This window comes from Prenolepis imparis, unplaced genomic scaffold (assembly GCF_030444845.1).
Source record: "Prenolepis imparis isolate NDT839.2.m4 unplaced genomic scaffold, iyPreImpa1.0 SCAF_8, whole genome shotgun sequence".
Lineage (NCBI taxonomy): Eukaryota > Metazoa > Arthropoda > Insecta > Hymenoptera > Formicidae > Prenolepis > Prenolepis imparis.
The window spans coordinates 4,072,682-4,085,368 of NW_028141166.1; the positions used below are offsets into that span (position 1 = coordinate 4,072,682).

Here is a 12,687-nt window from a genome sequence, read left to right on the forward strand (position 1 = left end):
GGACTTAAGGAGTCCCTTCAGGGACGACGGGTCCATGGAAAATACCCCCTTTTTGTCTGAAAACCCCCAGAATGCCGCCAAGAAGATGGATACCAGGACGTTTAAAATGTTGATAATTGATTGGATTCATTATGGCGAATCGCTCAATAACTTGGACAGGATAGAGTAGGAAGATTGGTACCCTGAAGTCGACGTTAAAATGTAAAAAAATTCTCAGACGGCTGTGTAAATCGATAAATATTTTGAATCCGTTGTTGTGATATACAGTTATAATTATTAAAATTATTGTATTATTTTAAAAAATAAGAAGTCTTATTTTTTAAAATAATACAATAATTTTAATAATTATAACTGTATATTACAACAACAGTGTGAATGTGCGAAACGCGGCGCGCTTTGAAATATCGAGGAGGAGGTCGTGGAGATATAGGCTTTAAGGCCGCGCGAAAGTGCTGAAACTATATATGTCTAATAGTGTTTCGCGTACCATAATTTTCCAAACTTTACTAAGATTGGCCTTCATTTCTAAAAATGCTTTTTTTCTTTTTATTATGTAAAATCCTGAATTTGGTGATATTTCTTCCTGAAATCATTAATATTGAGAAGATTATAAGCAAAACTATATAATAATTTGAAATAATAAATTATTTTATATAATAAGTATTATAGTTTTTAGTCTTATATTTTTACTTGATTTTCAGCCGCCTTAAAATAATGATTTGGTAACTGCAAAAAGAAAACAAAAGTATTATACAGAGTGTCCAGCGTAATTTATATATATTTTTTAATATCTTATTATTATATATTAATTATTATTATTATTATTATAAATAAGATTTTTTAATATTAACCGCGAAGATTTCTTTTGACTCAATGTCAACTTTTTGTTATTTTTATACGCCCTTTTCATCATTTGTTTTAATTGCTCTTGAAAATAAATATCTCTCTTGGTGACTGTAAATAATAAATTCAAATTTTTAATTAATGCCAATAATTGACATTTATGAACAAAATTAATACTTACTTATTCCATTTGGAAGTCCTGAAAATATTCCACTTCCAACGTTATCTTTTTCACTTTCTCGTGAACTGTGTGAATTTTGTGAACTTTGTGAACATGAGTCGGAATGTGATGATGAATCGGAATCTGAATCTGTGTGGTTTTGATATATACGTGATATGTTTTGTTGTTGTATTGTGCTTGTATTATCATTTATTTGTACTGTGTTTGCATTAATTGTAGGTAATGTCTGTGTATTGTGTGTTGTACGTTTATTTTCAGTTATATATTTTTTTTTATTTTGAATTTTTCGTTCTGTGTGTGTAAATTCTGTTGTTAGATTGTCATTTGAGGTGTAAACTGATAATGCAGAAGATGAGATAGATTGAGAAATGTTGTGTTGCGTATTATATAATGGTGAAGAAGCACAGTTTGAAATTGAAGTGATGGTTGAAGTTTTTAAATGTGATGTCTGTGGTGATTTTGAATTTTGTAAATTATATGTTTGATTTTTATGAAAAGTTTGATGTTGTAGCTGTGGATTCGTCGGAAAAAGTTGGACATACGCAGGACTGTGATGATGATGATGATGATGCACCGATATTTGATATTGTAATGTTTGATATAATGTGCGGTTTATTTGCTATTTTTTCTTCAATTTGTTTTTTCGTGGATTTTCTTATGGATATACTTTCTATGACTTTTTTAGGTCTTTTTCCTTTATCATGTTCGCTTATTACGTCGGCGGAGAAAATTTTCTTCGACAAATCGTGAATGTTCCCACTGGTCGATACTATTAATTTATGTAACTCATTTTCATTATCTATAATAAAAATCAATACTTAATAATATTTTTTTAATGCTACGTACATAATAAAAAATAGTAATTTTTAACGTAACTTAAAAGAAAATATAACTTACCGCTTATGGCAAGAATTTTTGCCTCAGCCTTTGATTCCTTTTGCGTCTTAAAATCCTTCCATGTTAAATTTACTATTTTGTTAATCTCTCTAGACTAAATTTATGATATCCTTTTCCTTCGTTTGTAGCCACCAAATTAAAGCAAATTTCCTCTGCTTGGACATGATCAAATGTATTTATTTAAAATAACTTAAATAAAACTTGTACGTATTATTATTTTTTTAATGCAATCCGTTCTTTGAACGAAGTATCACACGTCAAAACTGACTTGCGAAATGACTTGACGCGAAGGTTAGATTTTCTCGATTTTCTTTTTGCCCAGCCAAAAGAATGCGAGATCATCGATATCAAACATATCAGACCCGGATATATTTTTCTTATATACGCGGGGCAATTTCTTATATTGTAAATTCGAAATAAGTGAGCATGTCGTACAAATCATTTGAAGAAGTCTGCAAAAAACAGCAACATATTCGATTAAAGGCTATTCTAGAAAATAGAAATTGTGATATTCTACCCGACCAGGACAATCAATTTGTATTAAATAACCAAAAGTAATAATTGCTTATAACCTATTAACCTGTTAATAATCTAAAAGGAAATTTTAAATACTCATGAATATTGTTACGTCCGCGCGACGACCTCGCGATATCTCGAAGACGCGCAACGCAACGCAACACACTCGCACACACACTCGCGCCGGGAAATGAACAAGGCGTATTTAATAAGAGAACTCGGAAGCTTTACTAATCTCAGAATTACAAGAGCACGTTAATAAATGCAATGAAAGACCGCACGACCGTACAATTCGACAGCTGTCAATCCAGACCGATATCGCGTTCTCCAACAACCACGCGTCGGTTGTTTATCAACAACCCCCCTTGACGACGATATCCCGGAAACGCTCAAAGGGGTGACACCTAGGGACGCAACACTGCCCCCCTTCTTCAAGATTGTCGTCCCGACAATCAACAATGGGGGCCACTTCACCACTGACTCCACTCAAAATTTTTGTGCTCTTTGTCGACTGCAGGGCATCGACGAATCTTCTTGCTCTACCCTGGGCTCCTGCCCAGGTTACCGAGCGAAACGCCTTATTGGTCCCAATCGACGAACACACTCTTCCAGAGTACTCAGACGGTTCCTTGCCCTCCCCGGGCTGCTGCTACAGGTTACCAGGCTACGTCCTTCTTAGTGTGTCGCGATGCCGACTCCAGGGTACCGACGAATCTTCCTGCCCTCCCCGAGCTGCTGCTACGGGGTTACCGGGCGATACGCTTTACTGGACCTAATCGAACATCCACACTTCTCCAGAGTACTTGAACGACTTCTTTGAATGCGAGAGCAGATCCTTAATCGACTCCTCCTTGAGAAAGAGTTGGCCAGACTCCTTCCTTCTCCTGTCGACCACAACACTTCGAAATTGCATAGTCCCTCTCCTTTCCGGTTCATGATCGCCGTCCTCAGAATATCGTTGATACAGGATTCCTCAAGTTCTTCGAACTTATGAACTTTCTTAACGTCTCTCACGATAGATGATGGTCCCTCCCTTATTGACAGCGTTGTCCACTTCAAATAAACAATTTTCTGCACGAAAATAAACAAAAGAAACGCAAGAGTATTCACTCAAAATTTTTTTTAACGCGAATTTATCCCTCATCTCAACGACAATTATATTTCAATAACGGGACTAAAATATGTGTACGCGATTCCACTTTTAATCTCTATTATTAGAAAGACTTAGCTGTTTCATGAAGCTCAATAATCCTGCGCTCTGCCGTCCGCAGCATCATCGCTTCCAGCGTCGTCCTCCTAGATGATCCTTTTGATAGCTCGTTGCTCGTTCGATCCCGGATGAGCCCCCAAAATGTTACGTCCTCAAGACAGCACGGCGATATCTCGCGACTCTCGTTCTCACTCTCACTCACGCCCGTAATGAAAATACTCTCTTAGACAATGAAAGAACTTTAATAACTGAACAGCATAACACGTTAACAGATAAACGTAAAGCAATATATGCATTGATCGAAACCGGAATTAGCCGTCCCAGGATACGTCCTCCCGGAACGACAGCTCAGAACCAAATCATGGCGCTCAAAAACAGCTGCTCGCTCGTTGTCAGTACACAGCTTCCCTCGCGACGATCTCCTGACAACATTTAAAGATGACATGCAAACGAAACCCAGGGACGTAACAATATTTTCAAATAATACAGCAACCAAGAAGTAGAAGACATACATGGGAGAGTACAAAATGAAGAAATTGAAAATGAATATGGGTATGCAAATTTAATAATGAACGAAATAAAAACCTAATAAGTATATATTTATTTAAAAAATATTTACAGCGTAAAAATAAAAAACTTCAATATTGTCTATAAAAATGAATATAATGTAAGTAGTTCAAGTAGTCTTATTAATAGTAAATATGATTTTTAGGAATTATGAATCTACTAATGACGATATCGATTCAACTTCTGAGATAAGTGACGATTCAGACATTAATACAAGCACAATACAACAACAAAACATATCACGTATATATCAAAACCACACAGATTTAGATTCCGATTCATCTCATCACATTTTGACTCATGTTCACAAAGTTCGCAAAATTCACACAGTTCACGAGAAAGTGAAAAAGATAACGTTGGAAGTGGAATATTTTCAGGGCTTCCAAATGGAATAAGTAAGTATTAATTTTGTTCATAAATGTCAATTATTGGCATTAATTAAAAATTTGAATTTATTATTTACAGTCACCAAGAGAGATATTTATTTTCAAGAGCAATTAAAACAAATGATGAAAAGGGCGTATAAAAATAACAAAAAGTTGACATTGAGTCAAAAGAAATCTTCGCAGTTAATATTAAAAAATCTTATTTATAATGATAATAATAATAATAATATTAATAATAATTAATAATAATAAATAATAATAATAATTAATAATAATAAAATATTAAAAAATATATATAAATTACGCTGGACACTCTGTATAATACTTTTGTTTTCTTTTTGCAGTTACCAAATCATTATTTTAAGGCGGCTGAAAAAACCAAGTAAAAATATGAGACTAAAAACTATAATACTTATTATATAAAATAATTTATTATTTCAAATTATTATATAGTTTTGCTTATAATCTTCTCAATATTAATGATTTCAGGAAGAAATGTCACCAAATTCAGGATTTTACATAATAAATAGAAAAAAAGCATTTTTAGAAATGAAGGCCAATCTTAGTAAAGATTGGAAAATTATGGTACGCGAAACACTATTAGACATATATAGTTTCAGCATCGCTAATTATTCAACGACAGGAAAAAGAACTAACAGACCAGCAATCGATCAACAATTATTCAGAGGATTACATGGTAAATATACATATATACATATATTTACAATGTGTGCACGTATACATTTCAAATTGTAAATATAAAAAAATTGCAACAAATATATAAGGAAGATATAAAAAATATATGTATAAGAAATGAAAAAAACATATGTTTTATATTTTCAGAATGGATAAATACACTATTTGAAGTTCCAAAAAAAGACATAATAAATTTCATAAATAAAATGGCGTCAAATAAAAGAAAATATAGGAAATCTAAAGAAACAAATATCACCAAAGAAAACATAAAAAACAAAAATGCTAAAACTATAGAAATTAAAAAGCAAAAAATACCGACGAATCACAATGTTAAAGTTGATGGTAATTAAATTACAATTATTTTATTATTAATTAAAATTGCATAATAATAATATTATGTTACTCTGTTATAACTACTCTTTTTATTTTTTGAATTATGTTAACGGTAACGAATTACTTTAACATAATAATAATAATATAATTATTACATAATTATATTATAATAATTATTATTATATAATTAAGAATGAATAGTTATTAAATAATTATATAATAATAATAAATAAAAAATATAAAATAAATATATAAATAATTATATAAATACATATAATATATATATATTGTAGTATATCAATATTATATTAATTTTTAATATATATTGTTGCGTCCTCGCAGCTGACTTCGATAATAGTCGAAGTCGCGTCCCGTCTCACGCACACTCACTCACGCGCGCCGAAATAAATTAGTCTCGCGTAGAAAACGAAGAACTTTTAATAATAAGAATACGTAAATTAATACAATAAAGGCAAATATCATATCAGGATAAGCCAGTCCGTATAATCAACCGTGCCGCGCGAAGGCTGAAGACCAACTCTACAATATGGCGCCGAGAAACAACAACGCGCCGGTTGTTTAACAACAACTCCTTGGAGACGCGCTCGGAGACGATCTTCCAATTCCTGTCGAACTTCCCGCCGGACAATATACCCAGCAGCCGACAAATACGGGGAGACAACAATATATATGTAACATTTAAAATATATATATATATATTTAATAAATATATATGTAATATACAAAATGTTACGTCCGCGCGTCGTCCTCAAGATATCGCACGCGCGTCGCGACGATTCACTCACTCACTCACGCCCGAAATAAAGATATTCTCTTAAAAGGCGAAAGAACTTTAATACAAGCAGGAGATAACACAATAAAAGATAACCGAACAATAATATATGCATATAAGACAATTAAGATCAGCCGTCGGAGGAACTCAACCTCACGACACGACAGCTCGGAATCTAATCACCAAACATGGCGCCGCAAAACAGATGCACGCCGATTGTTTGTAAACAGCTTCCCTGGCGACGTTCTCCCGGCAATGTTAAAGAGGTACATTCAGAGGACAAGACCCAAGCACGTAACAATATATATACATATATATTAATATATATTATTAAATAATGTTAATTAATAATTCTATATAATATACTAATTTTTAAATCGATAGCGAGTTACTTTTACAAAAACCTTATGAATGAGACCTCATCCTCATCAATGAACTCACACACAATGAACAGAAATAAAAGCATGCAGCAACTGTACAACATTTATGAGCCAGCCCCTTTTGCGAGCAGTAAGGAGAAATTATATTTAAGCAACAATAAATATAAAAATTATTTATTTATAGTTAATAATTATTTTTTTATGTTTTAGATTCATCGTATATGTTAACTGAATTATAATAATTATTTTTTGTTTAATGTATAATTTTAATGTTTTAATTTCTAGTTATAATAATTGTTTTATGTTTAGTGTATAATTTTATTGTTTGAATTTTTAGGTATAATAATTTTATGTATAATGTTATATCATGTTTAATGAATAAAATTATGTTTTATATATTATTTAACGTGTCTGTTTGTTTATTATTATTATTTATTATTTTGTTTGTTATAATTTTATTAATATAATTAATGTAATTAATATAGTTCTATTAATTAGATTAATTTAATTAATCTATTATTAATATAAAAATTAATAAATAATAATTTATGTGCAAAATATACATATATTCGTGTAGGAGATAAAGCTTAATTAGAGGTTTAATTTGAACCTATCGTGCTATCTTAGCTCCTATATTTAAAAAGACCTACTTTAATCCTCAAAATATCAAGAGCATTTTTAGCTTCAAAGTAGCGTCGTTAAGGCAAAATTTGTAGAATTAAAGATTCAAGGGAGGAGTAAACAAGTATAATATCATCAAAGTAGGTTATTGCTAATCTAAATAGGTGTATAGATCAGCTAAGGAGGTGCAAATTGTCTTTAAAAGTGTCAAAGTAACATCAAAATGTCAACTCGGAAATCGGGTTAGCCTTAGTAAGACATGCCTTAAGAATACCAGGCCAGGTTCTTATTTTGGTCATAATACATCTTATTGTAATTCTTAATTTTCTCAGTTGCTTCTATACCTTTCTTATTTTCTAACGATTAATTTAATTAAATTGTTATCAATTTTAATCATAATATTTATTAACTGTTTGAAAGCATTATCCAAATGATTACATAATCCAATAACAATTTAGAAGAAGTAATTAAATTTTAATTATAAAAAATTAAAGTATTGTTTACTACATACTGAATGTAATCTTTGAATTGTTAATGCTATTATCAGAGTATACGATGATATGGCTCATTGTGGGTTTAGAGAAAACTTATAAAGAAATTTAAAAGAATTAGAGATTATATTGATAACTGTGTGAAACAGAAAAGTGGCAGTAGCTTTTCCTTGAGTCAACGATTTGACTGAACGTTCAAATAAATTTTTTAAATCTTCATTAACAAAATTGGCGGATGACCCGCAGATTGGAAAATTTACTTACGGTTTGTTTTCCATTCTTGCACTGGCTGAATTGTGCAGGAACAGAGAACAAACCTTTAGAGATAAAATTCAGTATATAAATAGGTGAGAAATTTTTTACTACTTATCGTTGACAGCACTGACCCATCTACTGCATCATCTCTTTCGCGGTGAAGCTCATTGAACTCAATCGAAAGGTCGCATTTGTAACAGGCACAGGCTAAAAAGGGGATGCCGATATCGAAATAGAAATTTATCCTATCAATTCTGTCAGATCCGATTCTGCTGTGTACACTCTGTCTCTCTGCAACATTGACTTTCCGACTCACCTACGATTTCATTAAGTCTGCCGGCTCTCCTCTCACCTTGCGCGGTTTACTTGCGCACGCGGGCTTCGAATAGGTATACGACACGATGCACTCGTGCGCCGACGATGCGTCTGCACGCAAAAGTCACGAACTTCCCACCCTTTCGAGGGTGCAGGATTATGCTCGAGAGACGCACGATGAGACTTTCTTCAGCGCGACTCGCGATCGCGCCCGATCAGGAGACGCGCTCACAATCAGAGCCGGTTCTTGCGCCACGCACAATGGGTGCGTTACGACACACGCGTGATTATACACGCGCCCGCTGTCTCTCGATACGTTTAACTGCCACGTTAATTTATTCGTACCACGCTGCCTATCGAGGGCGGCCGCGCGCTCTCTCGCGAGCTCTCTCTTAAGTCTTCCGTGAATTGGGATCTGCGGATTTCATTATTAGCGGTCTTGAGAGCTCTATATAGTCCTAAGTTCGTCGCGCATCTTGCAATCTCTAAATGCTCTGACAGAGATTGCGCATCGTATAAATCTACTTTATATTAGCAATAATCTAGATTATATTCTTGTCTTATTTATTACATCACATTTTCTCGATACTGACGCAATATCGCTTTTATTCCGGAGGCGATCTAGAGTCGCAATCGAGTGTCGTCGACCCTTTCGTACTTTCGCGCCGCACGATTTTGCGAGATCGTTTTGATAAAATAATGTTGGAGCCTGTTCGTTAATAATCAATAATAATTATTTCGTTAATAATTAATTAATATATCGCAAAAATTTCTTCGCGGAATTATGCAGCTAAAAATTCGTACAACGCATCGACCAATGTGTCGCATATGCGAGGGAGTAAATGGGCGGTCAATGGCACGAGCAAGGCTCGATCAGGTCCACCGGGAGCAACATCTCACCGGCTGGCGTAGCGGGCGGCACCTGGACCGGACTTTGCGAACGCTGAACATTCGTTAACCGGGCTTCACACCAAACCTCGTCCAACCGATTACTCGTTTAGATCGAAATTTAAATAAGTTTTTTCTTTATTCGCTAATCTCTCTTATTCTTCTGTATATTATTTTCTGCATTAAAAACAATTCTCTATACACAAATATTTGCGCACGTTATATTTTCACACTTTTCTATAAAGAAATATTGTTAAATAAATTATTTATATACAAGTTTTAAAAAATTTCTTATATACTTATGTATATCTCCTAATGACATAAATCACTATTCGCATGCCGTTATTAAGCAGGAGAAATAAATGAATAAATATGAACCTTTCGGAAATTTTTCAAATCTATATATTTCTAATTTTCCAATTTTTGAGATCTATAAACCAATTAATTTCTTTCTAGGATCTTTTATAATTGAACATTCGAATTAGTCGAGTCGCAGAGGGTTTCATAAAGATGAATAATAATTTTCTCTCACTTCTGCCAACTGTCGTTTAAACTAGTTGCAACATACATAAGTCATTTGAACTATTCGATTAACATAATTAAATTAATGAAAGTAGTGATTAATTGACAATAATTTAAATCATCGGCGATGCCGGCGTGATTCGTCATGCTACTTAAGTCGAGAGGGTCGTGGCGATCTTTTACAGGGGCTCGCCGATAAAAAATGTCTGCACGCGCGTTACGGCAAATTAACGGCGGACAGAGATCGCGCGAGTGATTAGCGCGCGGGAGCACTTTTTCTTTTTCTCTTTTTTTTTTCATTTTGGAATTATATCAGACGATGATTAATCGATTCTCGCTCTGGCGTAGCCACCGAAATACCATCGGAGACGATGTTAACAAATTCTCACTGCGAGCGAGCGGGTGCGATCATTAGTCCGATGTGACGATCGCCTAAGGCGACATTGAAACGGGACTCAGAAGCGTCGTTTCATGCTTCCGAGAACATAACCGGCGCATTTATCTCCGCCATTCTTTCTGCTAGGTTTGATCCTTTCTCTTATTTTCGTCTCCAATTTGTATTTCTCCCTCTTCAAGATCACTCTAATCCGAGATAGCTATTTTTAAATCGACGTATAAAACATTTTCATTAATAATATAAAATACTTTTATTAACAAGAAATTCTTTTCAAAACGTTTCTTAGAAAAGTTATTATAAGTTAATAATTAATAGTTATTATAAATTAATAATTTTTTAAAAAATTAATAATTAATAATTTTAATATACATAGGATGACAATCAAATATCTCATGAATTTTTTAAGATCAAAAATATGACACGTTCTCCGGAATACTATTTTATTTATTCTTTATGCGCGTCTCAATTCGTATGAAACATTAGAGATTGCAGATAATAGATCGCATATCGAGGTCTTACATTTAGTATATAAATCGATCAGAATCTTTAAAAGAATCACGGCCTTTGCACAGGCCCTCGGGCTCCCTAATTTTTCACCAGTTGCCAGCACGGAAAAGGAGAAAGGAAAGGGTCTGACAGCCGAAGTCCGCGCCGACGATAGATAATAGAATTTTGTGTCGTGGTGCCGCGATTTATCGGATCTCAGCGTAATCGATTCGTCGTTCAGTCGACCGGTGTTGAAATTCTTTGCCCGCGATTAGGCGTCGAGAGCCTCGCCGAGGGGTCTGCGGACTCCGAACTCGCACGCTTCGTGTTATAAATTAAAGATTTTATCAGTACACGACTTGGCAACACGCGTGGCTAAAAAATAGTCCTAAATAAATGCGGATTTAATTGACTTATAATTTCTGTTAACATTACTTATTAAAATCTTACACAATTTTTTAGTCGACCATTCTTTGTCTTTATCATATATGATATTAAATATTACGAACTAAATGTTACAACTTCTTTTTAACAATATGGTATTATTGTTTTATATGATGTATTATGATATTATATACATTTTATCATTATAATATATTCTTATATCTTGTTGTTCTTTTTTTTTATTTTATTTCATCTTCTTATTTATTATTATTATATTATAACTTTTGTACGCTGTTACGCTCTTTCTTTCTCTGCTTTGTGTGATTTTGATCGTCTAACACTGTTTGGACTCGGCCAGCTGGTCGAGGACAAGAGAGAGAAAGAGGGAGAGTGCAGTACTCGGCAGCCTGTTTGTTCAGATTTGGTTAATGTCGGCATATACGACATTTTACCTTCGTCACGAGGGCTAACTGCTGAGAATAACGCGGCGTAGGTTCATGTGTACGCATTCGGTTTAGCGGTTTCCGGCTAAATCGGCCTTCAGCTCTTTTCTATTTTGCATGCCTCCTGTCATTGATTCCGTGCAAGATGTTAAATAGACGATTACGCAATAACGCTCTGATAGCTTAGTCTTATTAATTGCTGTATTTCTGAGAATTTAACTGCAATATTAAATATTTCAGTTCTAAATTTCTTTGATATTAAGTTAATAATTATATATACATTTTATTATGTTAATCATCTTCGTATAATTATAATCCAGATGCAATATACTTTTTTCTTTCGCGAATATATTTTCTCTCTTTTTATAAAACTCATAGAGGTTTACTTCTGATACAAAATAAATATAACGCAGGTATATATCTCTCTCCTACTTAACAATTCAACCGCATTTTATCTAATTCACCTAGGAAAAGCAATGTCAAGGGGTTGAGGGTTTATTAACACGAAGTGCGCGTCTTGGCCCAGGGTGAATGACAAATTCGGCGAGTACGTATAGCGGCAGGAGAAAAATCAAAAGTCTCCTGGCGCAGGTGTCCAGGACCTCGGAGAGAGAGGTACCTTTCGGGCGGCAGGTACCTTTCAGCTTGGCTGGCTTCATTGTGCTCGCGGCTTACAAAATGCCTGTACGAGGTACGTTCTTGAATGGATCGGAACTAAGACCCCGCGAGGTTGCGTCTTTGACGTGGTTGTGCTACGTATATGTATGTTTTCGGGGACGAATCCCGAAGGAAAGTATATAAGACATATATATACCACATACATATATACACCGAGCCGTCTTTAAACTTTAAAAAGAACAAGGGAACATCGTCCCGTTGAGATTTTCGTCGCATGGTCGCAGGAGCGATGACTTTTTTCAATCGTGCACGGTTCGGGAAGAGCCGCATCCGGGCCTACCTGGTTCCTGAGTCAAATCTTTACGCGAGAGGCCTAACGGATTTCTTCACTTTTTTCTTCAACTTTCTATGCAAGGATATGTTGTATAATATTTTTTTTTAAATTGAATTATAACAAAACATTGT

General features: G+C 34.1%; 1 protein-coding gene and 1 long non-coding RNA gene across 2 annotated transcripts in view; both read left to right on the forward strand.

Moving 5' to 3' along the window:
* The window catches only part of LOC145939739 (uncharacterized), a 187,120-nt gene extending 182,539 nt beyond the window's left edge, over window positions 1-4,581 (forward strand). Inside the window, exons 3-4 of the long non-coding RNA XR_014425891.1 lie at window positions 3,920-4,199; window positions 4,360-4,581. This is a non-coding gene — a long non-coding RNA (uncharacterized LOC145939739). The remainder of the gene's footprint in view (window positions 1-3,919; window positions 4,200-4,359) is intronic.
* Window positions 4,582-4,894: 313 nt separating this feature from the next.
* On the forward strand, window positions 4,895-6,656 carry LOC145939738 (uncharacterized). The gene is made up of 4 exons (XM_083044295.1): window positions 4,895-4,982; window positions 5,090-5,297; window positions 5,444-5,638; window positions 6,118-6,656. The coding sequence occupies exons 2-4, from the start codon at window positions 5,096-5,098 to the stop codon at window positions 6,120-6,122; spliced, it is 402 nt and encodes a 133-aa protein (XP_082900421.1). The 5' UTR covers window positions 4,895-4,982; window positions 5,090-5,095; the 3' UTR covers window positions 6,123-6,656.
* Window positions 6,657-12,687: the final 6,031 nt, after the last annotated feature.